Source organism: Pimephales promelas, chromosome 1, assembly GCF_988280905.1.
Source record: "Pimephales promelas chromosome 1, fPimPro1.hap1.1, whole genome shotgun sequence".
Classification (NCBI taxonomy): Eukaryota; Metazoa; Chordata; class Actinopteri; order Cypriniformes; family Leuciscidae; genus Pimephales; species Pimephales promelas.
Genome location: NC_142769.1, coordinates 17,341,398 through 17,361,526, shown reverse-complemented (window position 1 = coordinate 17,361,526; position 20,129 = coordinate 17,341,398). Strand labels below are relative to the sequence as shown.

At 39.1% G+C, this 20,129-nt stretch overlaps 1 protein-coding gene, 1 long non-coding RNA gene and 2 other non-coding genes across 11 annotated transcripts in view; 1 reads left to right on the top strand and 3 right to left on the bottom strand.

The window, feature by feature from the left end:
• Positions 1-20,129, top strand: part of LOC120477912 (nuclear factor 1 B-type-like) — a 131,656-nt gene that overhangs the window by 26,411 nt on the left and 85,116 nt on the right. For 4 of the 8 annotated variants that reach the window (XM_089128348.1, XM_089128344.1, XM_089128343.1 and 1 more), the window contains exon 2: positions 11,750-12,281. In XM_089128348.1, the coding sequence (XP_088984474.1) occupies positions 11,750-12,281 (532 nt within the window). Of the gene's footprint in view, positions 1-5,919; positions 6,287-7,590; positions 8,138-11,291; positions 11,405-11,749; positions 12,282-20,129 lie in introns of those variants that run through there. The other 4 variants (XM_089128361.1, XM_089128357.1, XM_089128364.1 and 1 more) reach the window with 3 other exon arrangements.
• On the bottom strand, positions 150-4,743 carry LOC148998397 (uncharacterized). The gene is made up of 2 exons (XR_016155286.1): positions 4,357-4,743; positions 150-1,370 (listed from the first exon to the last, which is right to left on the bottom strand). It is a non-coding gene; the product is annotated as an uncharacterized LOC148998397 (long non-coding RNA).
• Positions 1,598-1,669, bottom strand: trnah-gug (transfer RNA histidin (anticodon GUG)). Its single transcript has one exon. It is a non-coding gene; the product is annotated as a tRNA-His (tRNA).
• On the bottom strand, positions 2,143-2,214 carry trnah-gug (transfer RNA histidin (anticodon GUG)). Its single transcript has one exon. It is a non-coding gene; the product is annotated as a tRNA-His (tRNA).

Sequence of the window (20,129 nt, the reverse complement as noted above, 5' to 3'; positions counted from 1 at the left end):
TATTACACATGTCGAAATTATTGGTAGTCCTTCATACTCTTTAACAGACTTTTAATGTAGTGTGACCACAAGCAAACAACTTTAGTCATTATTTTTGAGGCTGTTTGGGGAGGAAACCCTGTTTAGTGAAAACGAAAGATCAAAAATCAGACCGCAAAAGCTTTTATAATTGTGGCTAATGAAGATGCACATTATTACAGGAACATGTGTTCAGAGACCAGACAAAGGCCTGCAGGGATGCACATTTCATGCGACATAGGTGCATGCTTGTCCTGTCAATCAAGACCCATTGAAGTGAGGAGTGAGACAGATGCACATAGAGAGAGAAAGCAAGTACACAGCAGTTTTGCCTGAATCTTCTGTGGAGGCCTGCTGCTTCTTTCTCAAAGCTGAAGGATTTGCAATGCATGCACGGGTGTGTGTGTGTGTGTGTGTGTGTGTGTGTGTGTGTGTGTGTGTGTGTGTGTGTGTGTGTGTGTGTGTTTGTGTGTGTGTGTGTTTGAGTGTGAATGGAACGCAATGGTTTTGGCAGGATTCCATGTTTACTATAAGCTTTCTCCTTGTTTATTTGAGTGTGCATCTCTTTGTTGCTCTTGTTCTTGGTTGGTGGTTTGTGGTGGCGAGGAACAAGGACAGTCTTTCATGGTTACAGGTGCATAAGGGCTGTTTTTGAGTGTGATTTATTCTTATATGTAGTGTGTGATTTTCTTTCAAGACTGGATCATGAGGCAAAGAGAAAGGAAACAAGAAAACTAACATTAAATAAATTTAACATTGGAACAAAGGACATTGTCACTACATTTCAGTAGGTGAATGTGTAAAAGAGAAAAAAAAATGTATTAAAAAATAATAATTAAGCAACTGTAAAAAAATATTGTTGGTTTAACTTAACAAAAAAGTAACCTGGTTGCCTTAAAAAAGATTTTGTGTGAAACATCAAAAACTTAAAATAATAAGTTATCTGAACTAAATAAATTATTTAAGTTGATTTGACAAAAGAAAAAATGTTGTGATAACAAATCTTGAAAATATTTTTTACAGTGAATACTTCAATTGGTTTGGGTAATTATGTATTCATTTTCACAGCATTTCTACTGAATAACATTATCTGGCCCTTTTACTGTCTGCCATCTCAGTAACAGTCGGAATAGCAGTGTCTAGAATTACTACAGGTGCAGTAGTCTCAAACGAACACAGTAAGGTAATTAATCAGTCTTCATCTCTGCCAAGTTTTCCTTGATCCATTTGTAGGCAGTGGTTACATAGTCGTTTGCTGCCCTCTGGTGCTTAAATCATCGGGTGCAGAAACATATTAAAACATATAGGGCAAGCAGATGTTGGTTATGCTTTTATTGTCCACTTTGCCATCACTGTGAAATGAAAAGAAAACAGAGATTATTTTGAGATACAAGTATATGAATGGGCACGAATTATTTTAAATATATAGTGAAGTGTAGAATGTTACCAAGACGAAGACATTAGCTGCTAGACTAAATAATGTGATATTTTAGGTGATTTACATAGATTCTTTTTAGCGTTTTCATGAGCACATAATTTTGCCTCTTAAAAGTAGGCTACAACCTAGTGCATAAAGATCTGCCGTGACCCGGATTCGAACCGGGGTTGCTGCGGCCACAACGCAGAGTACTAACCACTATACGATCACGGCACAGTTATGGTACGCCAGTCGACCGACAGTTCATTATCGCATCCTTGTGGACTGAATCGAAACTGCGCTGTGTAGCCTACACTTCCCAATATAACTTCTATGACTTTGGTTACCTAAATCGTTATCGCTGTATCCTACCTTCGACAAACGAGGCTATTTGCAAATTGTAAAATCGACAAAGAGCAAATAGGCCTATTTTATTCTGTTTTCGTTTTATATAATCAAAAACAATAACCAGCATTTTTAGTGCTGTTTAAAAGTTGAAATTTGAAATTTCTTTTCAGTGAAGGTTATCCAGGTTAATGTAGGATGTCAGTTTGACTGTAGGCTGTAGATAGACCGACAATCACAATGTTCTCTAACAATATGTCACCAGCCAGATGTAGGCGTAGGCCTACCTGACACGATGCGGCTTTTACTATCACTATAAATCACTTACAAGTGTAAAAGACACACTGTATCATTTATTTTCCTGCCGTGACCCGGATTCGAACCGGGGTTGCTGCGGCCACAACGCAGAGTACTAACCACTATACGATCACGGCGAGCTATGACAGTAGTAAGCTTATAGCAATCAGGAGTCACACTAGACTACGTTTTAAGACTACACTGTAACAATATAATAACAGAACAGGGACATTGTTATTACTACAGTATGAATGTTAGGATATCTCCGAACAAACATGTCGGTATGATGATGAGACGGCATTACATATGTCAAAATGTGCGGACTTGACTTAATATTTCAGGTCTGGCTATGATGTTGGCACTCAGTGATTTTGTTTTTAAAATATGCCTATAGCACCGCAAAAATAAAGCGAATAAATTGTCAAAACAGCTGTTACAAGGTAAGAGTTACAGGTTTCTACGCCATTATAAGGAAATGTTTTTTGGAACGAGTGAATGAATTTAGCTTGAACAGAGCAGAGCGAGGTCACTGGCGCGTGCTCCTATGTGAGTGTGTCACAGCTCCTGCAGTCTTACGTTTGAGGAGGATGCAGTTTACTGAGGTTATATTTTGTATTATCAAAATGCGTCTTGAGAAAGTGTTCAGCCGTCACAATAATTTGTTTCACATCACTCCGCTTGCAATCTAGGCCAACTGATAGCCTATGCGTTGTGGCGCAATATGAATAGCGTTCCGACACTGGCTAATTTATTATAATCCTAGATATTTGTAGGCTATCTGTCCACTTAAAAGCAAAGACACTAAAAGAAGACTCAGTAAATATGCTACCAATAGCAGAATATTCGACACACGCTTTGTTTGCAATTTTGCACCGAGCCAAAAATGATGTTGAATTTAGCTTGGTCGATACATACAAAATATTCGCCTAAATGAAATTATATCCTGCATTTGAATGGTCATCAATTGTTCTCAAAATATATTTTTTAGTTCTCACATGTTTCTCATTCCACACAATCATCTTGTTAAAATTAAAGTTAGCTACATCATTCACCTGATGAGGAGCCTGAGCAAATATGATTTAGCCTAATTTCATAAGCCTATAGGCTAGGCCTACTCCTGTGAATCTGACATGAGAAGTATGTTCACAAAATTGATAAAATAATGGAAAACCTAATATAGTTTTATAAATACAAATTAGTGTAGTTTTTAATTGCTCAGTGAAACCCAGGTGTAATTCTTTAACACAAAACCAACATCCAAGCCCATCATGACACTGTTAGAGAGGTGGGCTATTAAATAATAATAATAATAATAATAATAATAGTAGCCTAATAAATCAATAAACAAACGTGAATTGTGTTTTTCATTCTTATAAAAAGAAAAACAGTATATGTCCAGACTGCCATGTGCCTTGCCTGAAAATATCTAATTGATATTAAAAAAAAAATAACATTTTTTAATTATTATTATTATTATTAATTAGACCTATTGATTAATGTAGCCTAGAACATTTTAATTCTGGCTAAAACAAATCGAAGTACTTGAATAAATGTGTCATTCATTAATATTATAATACAGAAAACCTGCTAATTCATGGGAAATAAGCTCTTATAGGTTTTGTCTCGGATTGAAATGCTAAAATGGAAATCATGTGCTATTAGGCTATATAGTTACTTTACAATAATAAAAAAGAACATATCTTGCAACTATGACGTAAAAAGCTGGGATCAATATAATATGGGATCATGGAATCATATGGGTCATCTTCAAACCGTTATTTGAAGCACGTGTGTCTCTTTGCTACCCGGTAGTCTTATGGTCGACTTAAAAAAAGGTGGTGCCGTTTATGCAAAAGCAGCAGGTCATCATTTTGCATTATATGCAAACGCCACTTAACCGTTTACCAGTTAAAAAAAATCTATTTACACGTTAAAGCAACGATATTTTAAAACAATATAATCGATGTAGTATAAGTAATAACCAAATAATATTCACTCGTATAGGACTTGAATGCCTACTAATGAAAAGCAATATATAACTTTCCTAACCTGTGAAAACATGAAAACACGTTTTTAATCGAAAGGAACGGAATCTTTTTGATATTTTCTAAAGATATTAGAAACGAAATATCGCCTTGTTACAGCAACCCTGGTGCACCAGCTATAGCTACAGAACTTAGACTAAGTAAATCGATAATTAATAAAAGTTTGGCTTTGAGCGTCTAGAGTTGAGAGAATAGATTAGCCTATCTAGCCTTCATGAAATGTAGTGAACTTACGGAGGCAGTATCGAGGCTCGCTGCGCGCACACATGGCTATCCAAACTCATGTTAAACTTGACAGGCAAAAATGAACAAATCTCTCAAATCTTCAGGACACCGACTGTTTCTACATGTTAATAATGAATCCCTGTCCTCCACTCGCCACTGAAATTGCCAAAGTTTACGTCTAAGAATTTGGAGCCCTTTCGCTTCGTTTCGTATCACACTCCACCTACTCGATATAATGCTCCAACAAGCACTGGTGTTTGTTGTTTCAAACACAGGGCTTGTTTGTTTGTCTTTAAAAGTGTGACAGCGCATAGAATAAACGATTCATTCTATATACGTCGTTTATCTTGACAGAAACATGTAGTAAGCCACGAGTGCAGTCACAACCAAAACGAACTTTTCTACGTGACAACTTGTCTCGTGAGGAGCAAAGATGACAATCCAGGCTATACGAAAACTGTTATATAATGTTTGTCTATCGACAAGATAAATATAGATTGTATGATAGCCTAATGAAATTTATTCAGTAGAAATGATAGAAAAAACAGGCAAAAATGTTATTAACAAAATTACGAACGATTAAACAATTTATTTGTCATATTAGGCTATATGAATCTGATAAGTGAGGCGTAGCCTACTTCTGCTTAGCTCGATAGACTTAAATGTAAAAAATTGTAACGACCTAAATAAAAGACCAAACTATTTTGTTGAGATCACCACTGAATAGCATGTCTTATATATTATATTATATATAAGTCAGAATTGCAATTCATTCGGATTCATTGCTCTCTGTTGATTAGCCTACACTTTTTTTTATTTACAGGTGACGTGAATAATCATAAACCGTTTCATTACTAACTTTTGACAGTGTCTCATTTAATGGCACCGGTAAACACGCTCAAATTAATGCGTGTTTCATCCATGTTGTTGGAGTCCTGTGTGTGTGTGTGTGTGTGTGTGTGTGTGTGCGTGCGCGCGCGCGCCAGGCGCTCTGGTGTTCTGGTCTGGATCAATGCCATCATTGTGCTCTCTAACAGTGGTGACTTTCTCTGCTATATCATTCAAAATCTTAACAATGGTTTACTAATACAGCCTATAGACAGTAGCCTATATATTTCTACCGATTTAAAGATTGTTTAGCCATCATTAATAAGTCATTAATGTTTATCAATGCTAAACAATGTGGTTTAAGATTGTCAAAATCGAGCACACACTGTATGAGGGGGAATTAGAATGAAAATCGTTATTATTAATTTATTTAAAATATAGGCCTAATTTCATTAAAATATAGCTACTCATTTAGTAGGGATTTAATTGCTTTCATGCCTGTACTTAAGGAAAGATTCTTAATCCCCAAGGGCAAAATGCACAGAGGAATTTGACCTATCTTCAGCCACTAGTCTAAATTGCGCTCAGTCTCGCTTTGATTGGACTTGTCCAATGTTAATATGCAAATAGTGACACTGTCTGCCGAGCGGAAGTGAGGGGCCTAGGGCATGGAACGGCGAGCCGAGCTCCACCGGTGCGCCAGCCAATCAGAAACGAGGATGTAATTCCAAATGCGCAGCTACGTTTGGCTGCTGCCAGCGAGCAACAGCGACGACAGACAGAGAAAGTGAAGGCGCAGACCTACCCACTTGCAAATAACTCAGCCTATTCTGGACCGCGTTCAACTCAACCACCAAAAGCTATCCAAAAGACTGACTTGCAGAGGAAGGAAGATAAAAAAAATCTGAGGTGCTCGCTGACTTGATTTTGCCGCCTGTGTGCCAAGAATTCGCTTCCGGTGTTCATTTTTGTAAGCACTACAACGTGAAACGAAAAGAGAGAAAAAAACAAAAAAACACAAATTTTTGAACTTGAGACATGTGAGCGTACCGGCTTCAATTTCATCCGGCCTCCAGGAATCCCCTTCAATTCCATGCAATACAGTGCAATGGTACGTTATGATGGAAAACACTGTCTTACTAACATTTGTGAATATTTGTCTCGAGTTGCTGTGTTGCGCGAATGTAACTTCAACTGAGCACTAGCTTTACGCTTCAATATTTAACTGAACACGACACTTTAAAACTGCAGAAAAAAATATCGTAATGTTGGATTGTTTATGTCATGCATTGGCAGACGTCCTATATGGGTCATAATGTGTCAGAAGTCGAGTTTGTGCCTCTTGGCATGCATCCTGTGTTAGCTCAAACTCTCCCCTATTGAATAGCCTTGCGCTTCTGGCACGGAGCAGCGGCGTGAATACCTGGACAAGCCGTGTTGATATTTACTCTCACTGTCATTTAAATGCTTGTCTGAGGCTGTTTTACGTAGCGACACTTGCATTGACACTTTCACTCTGTAACTTTGTTCTTTGACACTTTAAAACATTACGTTATGCACACGTATGTTTGTTTGCACGTCCATACACCGGTTGTTTTACCATGGACATTGAACTTTGTTGCGTTGCGCTTTTCTTGCGATCCATTGTAGTTACATTTCAGTAATGGACTCGGTGTCCTTCATAAAGTCTTTGTTGAGCCTTGTGGACGTATGAGTTGGACGGAGGGGTGGGCTTTGACTTCGACACAAGATGCCGTCATGCCGATGTAACGCGAAGGGAATCATTAGGCTATCTGTCCACAGACTGGCCCTGTGCTCTTCTCTCACTGGGATACGTGATAGAACCGTATGCAGTATTTTACTGTTGATTTCTCTCTTTTCTCGCAAAATTTAAACCGTTGTCATGTTGGCTACTGCTCTTTTAAAAAGCACAGAAATAAACTATTCAGTTTGGAGATATTTTGCATAATAAACGCTACAGGCCCACACTTACATTTGCATTATTAGCTAATAAATCGTGCTTTTCCAAGCGTTTGATATAACACTAAAGCCTTTATGTTTTATAAGTAGGCTAATGCCATATCTCAGTATTGATTTGTAGTCTAAAAGTAAACTTAACCAACGAAAATAGACAAAGTAGGCTAGTCAAAATGTGTTTATATCCAAGCATCATATTTTGTTTTTATTAACGACGCCTGACAAAGAAGACACTTTGTTTAATCAAAGTTGAAATCAATTCATGAATTGTTTTCATTTGCAATTGACGAAGCCAGCAAAAGGCTATAGGGCTCGCTTCATCGTGTTTCATAGTTTTACATGCCTTCCCAAAGTCCTCACCACATAAAAATGACATTTGGATAAAAAGTAGGAAATGGCTTAAATCTTTGTCAATGTCACGGAGGTGCAATCGAGGTGGGCTGGATATATGGGTTATGCGCTTGCTGGAAGAGGAGGAGTATGACTGTGTAATTAAAGGCGAAAAAAAAATCTTCAGACTGATTTGTTAGGCTCCAGCAGACTAGAGGGTGTTACCGGCCCATATTATATCAAGTTTGAAAAGCGATCAGAAATTATGCGCCTTCAAGTTTTCTTATTGCAGGTGCGATAGGCTGTATTATTCAAGATTCCTATTTGAAACTGGACTCTCAGATTCCTTAGCTTTTTACTCAGTGGTGGGTTCACCTCACGCGCTGTGGATGCGTCTAGATTCACTCCGTTTACAATCTTTTGTGCTCTTAAATAGACGTCGGGATCGGTTAAATGCAAAGTGTGGGATCTCCAGTTGTTCTTTGTTGCCGGATAAGAGCGTGTTTTTTTTGAATGAGGATATCAGGTCTTACTCAAACGTGCACGGAGCAGCACGGGCTCTGAAGAATGAAGCGATAATATCAATCATCTGATACCCTTCAGGACTTTGATAACCGCGCGATCTACGATGTATTCGCCGATTTGTCTCACACAGGTATATTTTATATTTGTTTGTATTATCACTGAGTAGGCTACTAGGCAATTCCTTTGGTACTTGTTTAGCTACATTCACTGCATGTGCTTTTGGTTCATTTAAAGATTGCTGTAGATAGGCTATTACGCATTTATTGTAGCCTACACTTCCCTCTTGTCATTTTAAAGTTCAATATCGTATTTGAATAACTTCTACGACGTCGTGTTTCACAAAAGGCACGTGAGAAAATCGATTCATTTAAACATAGGCTAACAGAAACCTTTAAAATCAATCAAGAAAATAAATCAATTTAGAAGGAAGAAGTCATTTTTAAATTCATCAAATTACCTTTCATTCTCTAGTTCTTTTTACTGGTACTTTATAGTACCCAAAACCAAATACCTTAATCTGACAAAACTATGGCTGGTAACTTTTTTAATCTTCAAAGAAATATGACCAACTCAAGGACTGTGTAGAAATATAAATGGTCCTTAATAAGTTGTTTCTTCGAAGATACGTTGAATAACCTTTTTTTTAAGACTGCAATCGATTTTAATTTTAAAGCGTTTTTAAGGAATTAGGACTTATAAAAAATCCGACGGACATCTAACTCGATGTAGCCTATATCTGTGATAGAATGTAGTCAACTCACTGCGCTCATCACATGAGCGAAGATGTTTATTCCTAATCAATGAACAGATCAGTGTTTACTCAAATCCAATTTCATGGCCTTTGTAAATGTAAAACCTGATTAAACAAGGCAATATATATGAGGTTAACAACAGGGAGAAGTTCATCTTCATCTCTTTGCAATTTCAAGCGCGAGGTTAAGGCAGTGACTTTGAGTTCCCTTTTTGAGAGCTCACCGTTTTATCCTAACCTTTCTTTGAGGAAACTTGCTTTAGTTTGTACTTGGAGATTCTCTCACAGAGTGAATTAAGATGAAAACAATGATAAGGTTGATTCAGCGGTTGGACAGAGTCCGCCGGCTTTGGCTGACACAATTTTACTGTTTATATTTTCCTTGGCATCAGAGAGTGATTGACTGAGATATGGTCAGTAGCCTACAAGAGGACCTCGAGCCTGCGCAGCCAACAACCTCGTGCTACACTTTGAACTATTAAAAATAGAAATTTGTGTGATTTTTTTTAAATTTTATTTTTAATTGTATTTTATTTTTTTTGGTTCAAGGACATTCCTTAACATTGTGATATTATATACATTTGCATAACAGCTGCCAAGACAAAAATATCAATACATTTTTTATTACAATATTGTTATATTGTTACAATACATTTACATTTTTTGTCACAATACATTTAGATTTATTTAAATTTTATGTTGTAGGGATACAACAATGTGTGATATTGCAAGGCCTTATGTATTTATTTAAATTCATTATGGCAAGAATCACCTTCTTTGTGGTCAATAGGTTCATTAAATTTATAGCAGAAAAAATTTATTTGATAGAGATCCTTTTTGTATACTATCTGTATAGTAATTTCGATATCAATGCATAATTTGTGGAGTGGAGTTGTGGACAATTATAGGTTGCATGTAGTTGTGACTAAAGAAAATATGATGCTAGCTATAATTTAAAAATAATTAAATCATCTATCATCTGATGTGATATTTTTTAAATGAAAATCAGCACTTTGAATGAACTTAAGTTTTTATACATTCCAAGACTACACCGCATAGTGCGAAAACTCACACTCTTTTGCGAGTTATATATTTCTTGTGCAACATTGTTGCATGAAGGATTGCACTTGCATTCCTAAATTGTGTAGTTTGTATGGTATTTATACAGTGCTGGAGTGTGGGCTGTGTGTGGGGGGCTGTCACAGAAATATAGGCAGAAGTGGTGCGCTGCTTGTGGTTTCCTAAAGAGCTGCCGCCCGCCTGCACACAGAACAATATGTGGTTTAACTCTTCTCCGATCAATTCGCTGCAGTCCTTGTTCATTTTTCAATGTGGCGGTGAAAAAAAAATGCATAGAAGTTTGCAGAGTCAGTGTGTGTGTGCGTATAAGATGGTCTTTTTCATTATGTTAAGATTCTCGCACTCTTGCTTTCATTGTCTTTTTACTTTTTATTTTCATAAACCTCATCCATTGCTAAGAATTTGCAGTGCTTATTGATCTTTTGACTAAAAAAAAAAAAAGAATATAATTAACTTATATTTTGTTGAACTGAAAAATGATAAAGGGAGGCTTCAGATAGTGGTAGTGTTTGTGTTTTAGTAAATGGTGTCACACATTCTCCTGGTGTTCTATTTTATGTTTTAAACCATAATTGAATTTTCTTGACAATATTGAATCAATTTCACTTGCTGAGGTGATGAGATTATATGTGTGGGGAAAAATGTCACTCAGAGGTCTGTAAAATTGGCAACTGAGTTTACTCAGTTTAAGTTTGTAGTGTAAAGCTACATAGCAAGTTCAGGCATATGAAAACAAAACAAAACAAAAAAAGCCTTGCGCTCAATAATTCACAAGTGTGAATTAACAGTGCTGCTTATTTGAGGAGGCAGGGCGCTTTAGTTTTGGTTTAGCATTTTAATGCCACCCTTACCAAACTGCTCTGAGGCCCGAAGAATGTGGCCATTGTGCCAAGATGTCATTTTCATTGTCCATCTAGATTTGATTTTCGAAGGGCCTTGGAATAATTGCGGTACATTAATGCTAACAAATGAAATGATTCCCAAAGAGCGCAAACACCTCATAGTCAAGAGTAAAAGCTCAAGGTGTAAAATTGATTTCTCACTCCCTGCTTTTCTTCACTCTTCCATGTTTAGTTAAAAGCCTTACCTAGTACTTCTGGTCTTGGGAAAGATTGCACTGTCATTTTAGACATGTCCACATTTGTCTTGCTTTCTTTGCAAGTGTGGTTGATAATCATGCCCTCAGCTGTCCTTGTCCAAGGCATTTAGAGACTATCTTTTGAGTTTTCCAGGATTCCGTGAGGTTCTGTGGGTCTCTGTGGTAAGGGCTGTTTCAGGAATGCAGGGCGCTTTGATAAGAGATCTGGAAGTATGGGGGGTGCTTGCTCTCTTGTGCCAACACACGGACTGGTGCTTTGAGCGTTGCTGGAGACGGAGAGCGAGCGAACGAGCGAGAGAAGGGGGGTAGAGAGAGAGAGAGAAGGGGAGTGAGAGATTGGTGATTCTGGAACTGTCGGCTCTTCACTGGCACGGCGCGGGCAGACGCGGTAAACAGTGGCATCCTTTTTCTGCGTGCCTCCGACACCTGCAGGCAGGCCAACGCTGCCTGCAGTCGCAGTGGAAATGGTAGATGAATGTTTCATGCTGATATTTTAAAATATCATTTTAAACAACTTAAGTGCTTAAAAGTTCTCTAAAAGCAGGAAACCGAAGACTAGATTTGTTGCTGCTGACTGATATTTGTAACTGTAACCCTGTAATGCTTTTCTGGACCATTAAATAGTCATTTGTATAACTTTTGCGTCTTATAAATGGCCTTTATCTGCAATGTTTTCTAAACCGGCTATCTTTTTTTTTTTTTTTTTTTTTGGCTGCACTGGCTCTTGGCTAATTCAGACAAGAACCCATGCCAAAAGGTCACTTCTGCTCCTGCTCAATTTTTCTCCTTTTCCCCTCTCTCTCTTCTCTCAGGATGAGTTTCATCCCTTCATCGAGGCGCTGCTCCCTCATGTCCGTGCCATAGCCTACACCTGGTTCAACCTGCAGGCACGAAAGCGCAAGTACTTTAAGAAGCATGAAAAGCGGATGTCCAAGGATGAGGAACGGGCTGTGAAAGACGAGCTTCTCAGCGAGAAGCCTGAAATCAAGCAGAAGTGGGCATCTCGTCTCCTGGCCAAGCTGCGCAAGGACATCCGGCAGGAGTACCGGGAGGACTTTGTGCTCAGCGTAACGGGCAAGAAGCACCCGTGCTGTGTTCTCTCCAACCCCGACCAGAAGGGCAAGATCCGCCGAATCGACTGCTTGAGGCAGGCTGATAAAGTGTGGCGGCTGGACCTGGTGATGGTCATCCTGTTCAAAGGTATTCCGCTGGAGAGCACAGATGGGGAGCGTCTGGTCAAGTCCCCGCACTGCACCAACCCGGGACTCTGCGTCCAGCCCCACCACATCACTGTCTCTGTGAAAGAGCTGGACTTGTTTCTGGCATACTATGTCCAGGACCAAGGTAAGTGTGAGGGAAGGTTGGGAGATTTCTTGACTTGATTTAAGTGTGCTACTTTAACTCGCAGGCTCAAGGATGTAGCCAAAATAAAATGAATATAATTTCCAATTGTTATGGATATAAGAGTAAGGACATACAGTACATTTTTTGTTTTACACACAAAAAGTTTCAAACTGATCTATTTTGGTACGTTTAAGTAGTATTAAAATGATTTGTATTTTTGTAAAAAAAAAATTTTACATTTTACTGATTAGTTGCGTACAAAAAAAAGAATGAGTGACAAAAGTGTGTTGCTTGTGCTGGAATCACATGCATTTGTAAAAATGAGAATCTCAAGCAGCACTTTTTGTTACGATGAGGTCAGTATCAGAATACAATTCAAAATTGACATCAGAAAATCAAAAGAATAATAATATAAAGTTATAATAATAGTATAACAGTATAACGACATACAAATACCCATTATATCATTGTATAAATACATGCAAAAAATGTGTTACATAATGAGAATTTGTGCGAATGGCACAATTACAAACTATTCTATTATAATTATATATATATATTTTTTTTAATTTCTCCCCTCATTTGTTTTTAATGACTAGATAGGGTCTGGTAATTTTCAGTTATTTTTAGTTATTTGTTCATTTTTTTTTTTTTTTTTTTGCAAAGTTAAGGAAAAAGGTCTAAACTTCTCTGCACACTTACATGTACCTTCACATTTATTCATTTAACATGTACTTTTATCCAAAATGACTTAAAAACAAGGAAAGCTTCAACATAAACTATTCCTTTTTTATTTCCATTTTAAGTTTTCTGTTTGAAAAGTATAAATTTGGACATTATCCATATTTTCCAGTGTGCAACAAATAAGAATCACTACACGACAAAAAATAATTTTATAGAAGTGTTGCTTTTGTGAGTATGTAAATGTTTTCATTAACGTCAGGCATGGCACCTCCATTTTGTGAAACTGAAGTGCCAGGGTAAGCAGAAGGCAGAGCGGAGGGACAATAATGGTTGCCACTGGCACCATGGTTGGCATCAGACTCTCTTTTGTGTCTTTGTAAGATGGCGTGCATTCGCCTGTTGGCACACACACGGCAGCCTAAATCTCTCGTTTTCCTCTCTGAATGGACCTTGGTCTCCACTCTTATTTACAAATAACATATGAAATAATATGTATATATAAATTCTAACAGTAATTTGATGTATTTTAAAAATATTTTAATGTCTGTGTAGCATAATCGGAGTGGCTGACTCTTGTTATAAATGTTATTCTCTAAAAATATTTCTGACCTTTTATATAATCTGAAAAAACAAACAAACAAAAAAACAGAAGAAAGTACTGTCACCAAATGAATATAGGGTTCTCTGTTAAGGGCTTACCGTGGCAGTGCGGAGTTTTTTTCCTTTAGCATCCAGTGCCCATTTCTAGACAATGCCCTCACATTATGCCAGTGCACCCAGGGCGGCCATTTTGTTAGCGTTGTGCCAGGAGAGTGGTAGGAAGAGTGCCAGTGACTGAGGATGGCCATTGATATCAAACCCTCTTTGTCTGCTTACTGCATGCCTTTGATTCGTTAATTGGCATCCGCAATGCAGTAGGCATGGAGGAAAGTTTCCTGAAAGCGGTGGAATGGGAGTTATTCACTTCCAGCTAAATAAAACCAAATGTAAAGCAAAAGGGAATCTTTACTCGCATCATAAGGAAATTGTGGTTGTGGTCTGTGGCTGTGAATTGAAAAGGTAAATCGTGTTCACTGCTTTGCTGATTTTGACGTCCAAATGCCAGCAAAGGGTCCTTTTGTAAGGAAGCCATTACTACGTTTGTTTTATTTATTTCATAGAAAATTGTACTTTTAATACTCACAGTATAATTGTAAGTATTTTCACACTCCAACACAACTAGTGTTGTGTGTGCACTCTTTGTATTTCATCTCATGGTCTGGTTTAAATTTAAAGGTGTTTAAATTGCTGTCCGCAGCACCTGGCATCCATAGGGGCATCAAACAGTTTGCCTCGGGTTTCTGGAAGAAGGCTTAGCAGACTCGCCAGTGTTTGCGATAGCACCTTAGTAAATGCCCAGCTGTATCCCCATTGAAAAGTGGTGAAGAGGACAAGAATGAGGGGCGGCAAGCTTGTTGGTGGGCATCGTGCCATGCCCTGCCTCTGCACTTCACCAAGTCTGGCCATGCCGCCAGTGCCTGTGTCTGTACGTGCGCTATTCTGCTTCATTCTCTCGTAAAATGATTACAACATCATCTAGATCACAGTTATTCTCTATGAAAACAGAATTCCGAACAATCACATTTCCAGCAAATGAGAAAACAAAAGACAAGATACTTAGATTCTGTTTTGTGTGATTGGCTCATTTCTGTTTTGTAGTCTTTTTTTAAAGTACTTTATACATTTTTCAAATAAATATATTTTTTGAAGATCTATTTTAATTAGCTGTTATTATCCACGCTTTGAAACTTTTTCAGCTGAAGTTGCTTGGACTGTTTCAGCTGTTGCAACTTTCTGATTCCACATTGGCTTTGTACATGTAAGTCAAGTCTGTACATGTGAAGTGATGCTCATTTTACCTCAGAACTCATAAATCATAAATCTCAATTGCCAGGCCCTCTTTCAGTCAAGGAAAGTATGCTAATAATTTGTATTATATGGTTGATGACATGTTTCATTATTGTATCTTTGTTTTGTTTTTTTGTGTTTGTGTGTGTCTGCTGCATTTTAAACGGTGAGGGAAATATTGGTATAGGCTTTTTATACAAGAACAGTGACTAAGCAGAAATAGATTGGGCCAGCCGGTTTATATCAAAAAGGCATTTTTCATTTTAACCCAAAATATTTATTTGGAATATGTTCACAACCTTTATCTCAGGGTTTACATTATCCTAAACACATGACATAATTTTTCAAATAAACACAAAACCCCAAAAATGCAAGTGTAAATTAAGTGCCGGTTCAAGCCTTTCATAAATATTTACATTTATCTGGCAGTTGGTTTGTTTCAAATATCTAGCTGGCCTTGTGTAAAGCTAAATAAAACGGATTATCAATTAATAAGACAATTTCACCTAAGTCGTCAAACACCAACAAGAAACCGTCATGTTTTGTGCAGGAACAGCCAGCGTTACTCAACAACTAGAAGGTGTTACACAATCGCAAGAGCTCAACATATCAGTTACAGTGTGAAGGTGTTGCGATTTCCTGCCCAAACTCTCTAGTTTATTTTGGTTCCCTGTGAAGTAGACAGTGTTTTATTGGCCGCTTTTCTGGTGTTGGATGGATTATTTCTCATTTGTTCTAGCATGTTAAAGAGGTCTGTTTTACGACTGCAGGACTTAGCTTTTGCCCCCGTGTCAAGACCTCACTAAAGATGTGGAAGGTGTCATGTGAAGTTTAATTGAGCACAACAAATCTTTGAAAACAAGGTGGCGACCTGTGGCGCGTGGGGGCAGGCCAGGGTGTCGTTTCGGGGGGCACCTGGACCCCCAGCTGACTCATGACCTCTAGATGTCTGGGTCAGCGGAGCGGTTGCCAACTCCTTCAGAAGAGCTGGTCATTCATCAAACTCCCTCTCTCAACTTGCCAAAACCCCCAACACACACACACACACACACACACACACTGAGTTCCCTATTGGGCCTTTATTAGCAGTGTGTGTGTGCTCTGTAGAGGAGCTGTTTGTGGCTAGTTTTCCAGCTGACTGAGTATACGACAGGGTCAGGACTAGCCAGCGTGACCTAGAGGTCATCACCCCTGTCAGTGACTAAGTACAGCTTGTGGTTTCTCCACTTTCACTTTTTTCTTCCTGTCTGTCTCCTCCTATCCAATTCACACTGTCCCTGATGGCCACATACATGGGAAGTTAGACCAGAAGTATTCTTGAAACCACCGTGTGATTGCTCTTCCTGATTATGGGCACTAGAGAAAACAATGATGGACGGATTGTGTAATTTTATTGTATAAGTGTAAGGGGTATTTTAGGGTTATGGAAAGATTTGAATTAAAGCCGAAATACAGCAGATTGGATTCGGGTGTTTGCTGTCGTAGTTATGACAGTGGTGCACCGCTGTTCCGTGATCCGGCGCAGTTAATGATCAGACTGCATGCGTAACATGCCCGAGCCCAATCGAACTGTGCCCTGGCCCACCTCTTCCAAGCAGGCCAGGGTCGGGTAAACGTAAAACGGAGCGATCACGTTAGTCAAACAAACCAGACTTGGGGGGTGAAACACGCTCGGCCATGGTTCAGATCGACTAGTGCGAGTACACCCTTAAATCTATACTATTAAATGAGGACATCATGAGAAATATTTTATAAAGAATAAGTTAAAAAATATTTTACCATATTTTTGTTTTAGTATTGTTTAGTATATAGTTAAGGCCTGTAATTGGCTTGTATTTATGCCACATCTAAATAGACTCTGAATCGTCTGGATAAACGCACCTTTTTTTGATATTAATTAAAAAGAAATTCAACTGTCACAAAAAACAGATGAAATTAATCATTAATATAATTAACTGAGACTAGTAATTTCTTTTACGATCATCTTCTGTACGAAGCTCTGCATTTCCAAACCCTTTCGATTTCCCTTTATGGGACGGACACATTGTCCTCATTGGGAGCGTTTACTGATGCAATATACTGTAAACTCCAGTCAGTGTGCTGTATTAATGTGAATTAAAAGGACAGCTGGCTGGGACGAAACACACACAACCCCATTTACAATTTGGGACCATAACAGAAACTTGAAGGAAAACCAAAACAGAATTTACAAGTGCATGGAATGCAACAGGGCCACAGCATTTGTTTTTGTTTAGCCATTTATTTATTTATTTGCTAATTGTTTCCAGTGAGCCTTTGTGGCGGAGGCAGTCATGAGCTTGTCCTTTGGAGAGAGACATAAAGTGTTCAGCACATCCACTTGATGGCCCGCAGCTACTGACTCGCTCCTAAAAATCAGTACAGATGGTTCATTTTTCCGCTCCCTCTTTCTCTCTCCCCTGCTCTCGGTTTCTTCTCTGAAACCACGCATTTGTTGGTGCTTTGCTTTCAAAAAAGAACTACAACGCACGACTTGGTTTCAGTTGTGGAAATGAAAGGCAATAGCTTCTGTTTGATGTTTTAGTACACTGGTGTACCGCCACATTAAACATAAAGAGGGAAAGAAAATGAAGGAGGGGGGCGGCGGAGGAGCAGTGAAAGGATTTGCCACTACGACTTCAATCTAGACGATAATCTTAGTGGCCTGTGGGTGTTGTGAGTGCTTTTCTGCTGAGTTTCCTCCGATTAAAGAGTCTGATTGACTAAAACACACATTCAAACATTTCTTTGCATCTCTGTTTATTTTAGCTTTTAAAAGAAATCGCTACTAAAAGGCATATTAAGTTGTTTTTATTCCAGAAACACCCTTTGCTTCAGCTACTAATGCATTTGATAGTATTTAAGCTGCAATTTTATGGCGGCATATACTGTATGTAGAGCAGTTTTTGCAGTATGTTGAATACCAGAGCAGAGGTAAAGACTGTCATACGCTGGCCTTATTTAACCTTCTCCATCCATTTGGTTTTCTGTGGAGGAACATGATCCCCTTCTATGGTACAAGGCCATCTGATCGCATCCCACTGGATCAGTTTATGATGTAAGCATAACAGGAATGTCACTGGAAAACATTCAGATCCACAGCAATACTGCGGACAAATCTGCCGTACAAATCTACAGATGCGTCTGTGATCTCTGAGCTGGAGCGGAGAGTGGGATGAGGTCGCAGTGCGTTTATGCTGAGCATGCAGTGAGGTCTCTGAAGCAGAGGCTGCAGTACTGATTAGTATTCTGCATGGCCCGCGGTGACTAGCTCATGCAAAAGCCATAACCTATCGAACACATTCCCTTAGTCTAATCCATTTAGAGCTCCCTCCAGCTCTCTGGCCTCCCTTATTGATCCCCCCCCCCCCCCCAACCCCTGTCCTCAGTCTCTCCTCTTAGCCCGCTGTTGGTTCAATTCAGTGGTGTACTGTTACTCCACATGCTGCCGCAAAGGAAATCTCCCCCACCCTTTCATTTGTTCTCTCTCTCCCTCTCTACTTTCTGTCGTGCTGTCTTACATTCTGCACTTTGTTTCTCTTCTAACTTGTTGCCTGTTGATTCTTTCTTTCTTTCTTTCGAAGAATATTTTTTTTGTTCTTTCTTGTTTTTTTGCTTGTGAACAAAAAAGTTCTCAAAAAGAAATATTGATTTTTTTCTTTTAGTTTTTACTTGTTCTTAAGTTCTATGCATTCTTTCTTTTTATTTATTTATTTATTTTGCTGTTCATTGCTTTTACACCTCACAATTTCCCTCTTAGGTGCCGCATTCTAGATTTTATAAACAGGCCTCATGAGTTTATGTATGTGTTGGAGAGTGTGTTTGTGTACGCTATCTCCGGGACTCTTTGTTGACTGAATACCCTCAGGCTCAAGCACACTACAACCTCCCTCGCCTTCTTTCACACACTGTAATGTGTACATAAATGTTTGTAGTTATGAGGAGTGTGAATGGGTCTTTGCTAAAGTGTGGGTGCTGCTTCACCCCGTCTTTGAGTGGGTGTCTGAGTGTGTGGTCGGGAGAAGGGATATTCCCTTTGGAATGTTGTATCAAAAGTGGTGGGAGATCAGCCTATCATGAATGTTGACTTAAATGCCAGAGTCTACTATCATGAAAAAATGGGAAAGTATGTTGGAAAATGAACTCTCTTTTCAGGGGTCACAGACTTTCCTGCTTTGGCTCTTGGCTTTTTTTTTTTTTTCTAAAGACTTATCTTGTGTTACTCAAAGCCGCTTCCACACAACCTCACATCATTGGTGTAGATGGAGGCTTTGTGAGAACCCATAATGCATTGGTGATCCCTGGGGCCCTCTTACAAGAGGACCAGCACCGACCTCTCCTTCCCTCAAAATGAAGAAGGATGGCTTCAATCCTCCCTTACAGTATCTCACTGTATGGGGTGTCTGGGTCTTTTCCCCCAGACTGGACCAGTCCCACCCCATAATGGCCTCTTCTTCTCTATGCCATCAAGCAAACGTGCTAATCGTGCATCTATGTCAATGGAGATCATCCAGAGAGAAGCAGACAAAAGGGAAAGACATAGGGGGCTTAGGGTTAAGGTAGCTGAGAAACCCATATTGAGACCTGGGGAGCTGAAGAGGGCACAAGACAGACGTGGAGAGAGAGAGAGTCTGGATTCCTCCGTGGTGGGACAGTCAGTGTCTTTCACATCTCTATGCTGATGGGCGTCCTTCATTAGGCGGACCGGCCCGATGAATAGCTGGCAGAGAAGGCCAGAGACAATCGAGGAGGTTGCCATGGGAGACAGTGACTTCTCCCCCCTCAGCCCACAGTTAAAGTCTTTTCATGGCAGACAGGATTCAGAGTGATGGCCGTCTCTTCTTTTGTGTTGTCTGCTACAGTACCTCCCGTTGCTGAGACAGACAACCCAGAGGTAACAGTGTGGAAGGGTTGGGAAGCAACAATGGGGTCAAGTCTGTCAAAAAGATGACCCCCAAGACGTAAAACACATTATGAATGACTTTGTATGGGGTTAAGTTTCTGCAGAAGCATCATCTATAGTGCAACATGTCACACGCTCTTTATCTGCCCTAACTTTTCCTTTTAAGCATTTTGTCTAGTCTTAGCACTGATTGGTTGCTTAGAGGAAACTGCTTCTTTAATAAAGCCTATCAGTCACGCCTACCTTTAGAATTACTTCACTCTTCAATGAAGCTGACAGTTGTAACCGGAATGGTGGTAAACAGGTAAAAAAACTGCATCTACTTACTTTGAAGAAGAGTCACAAGCTATATCAAG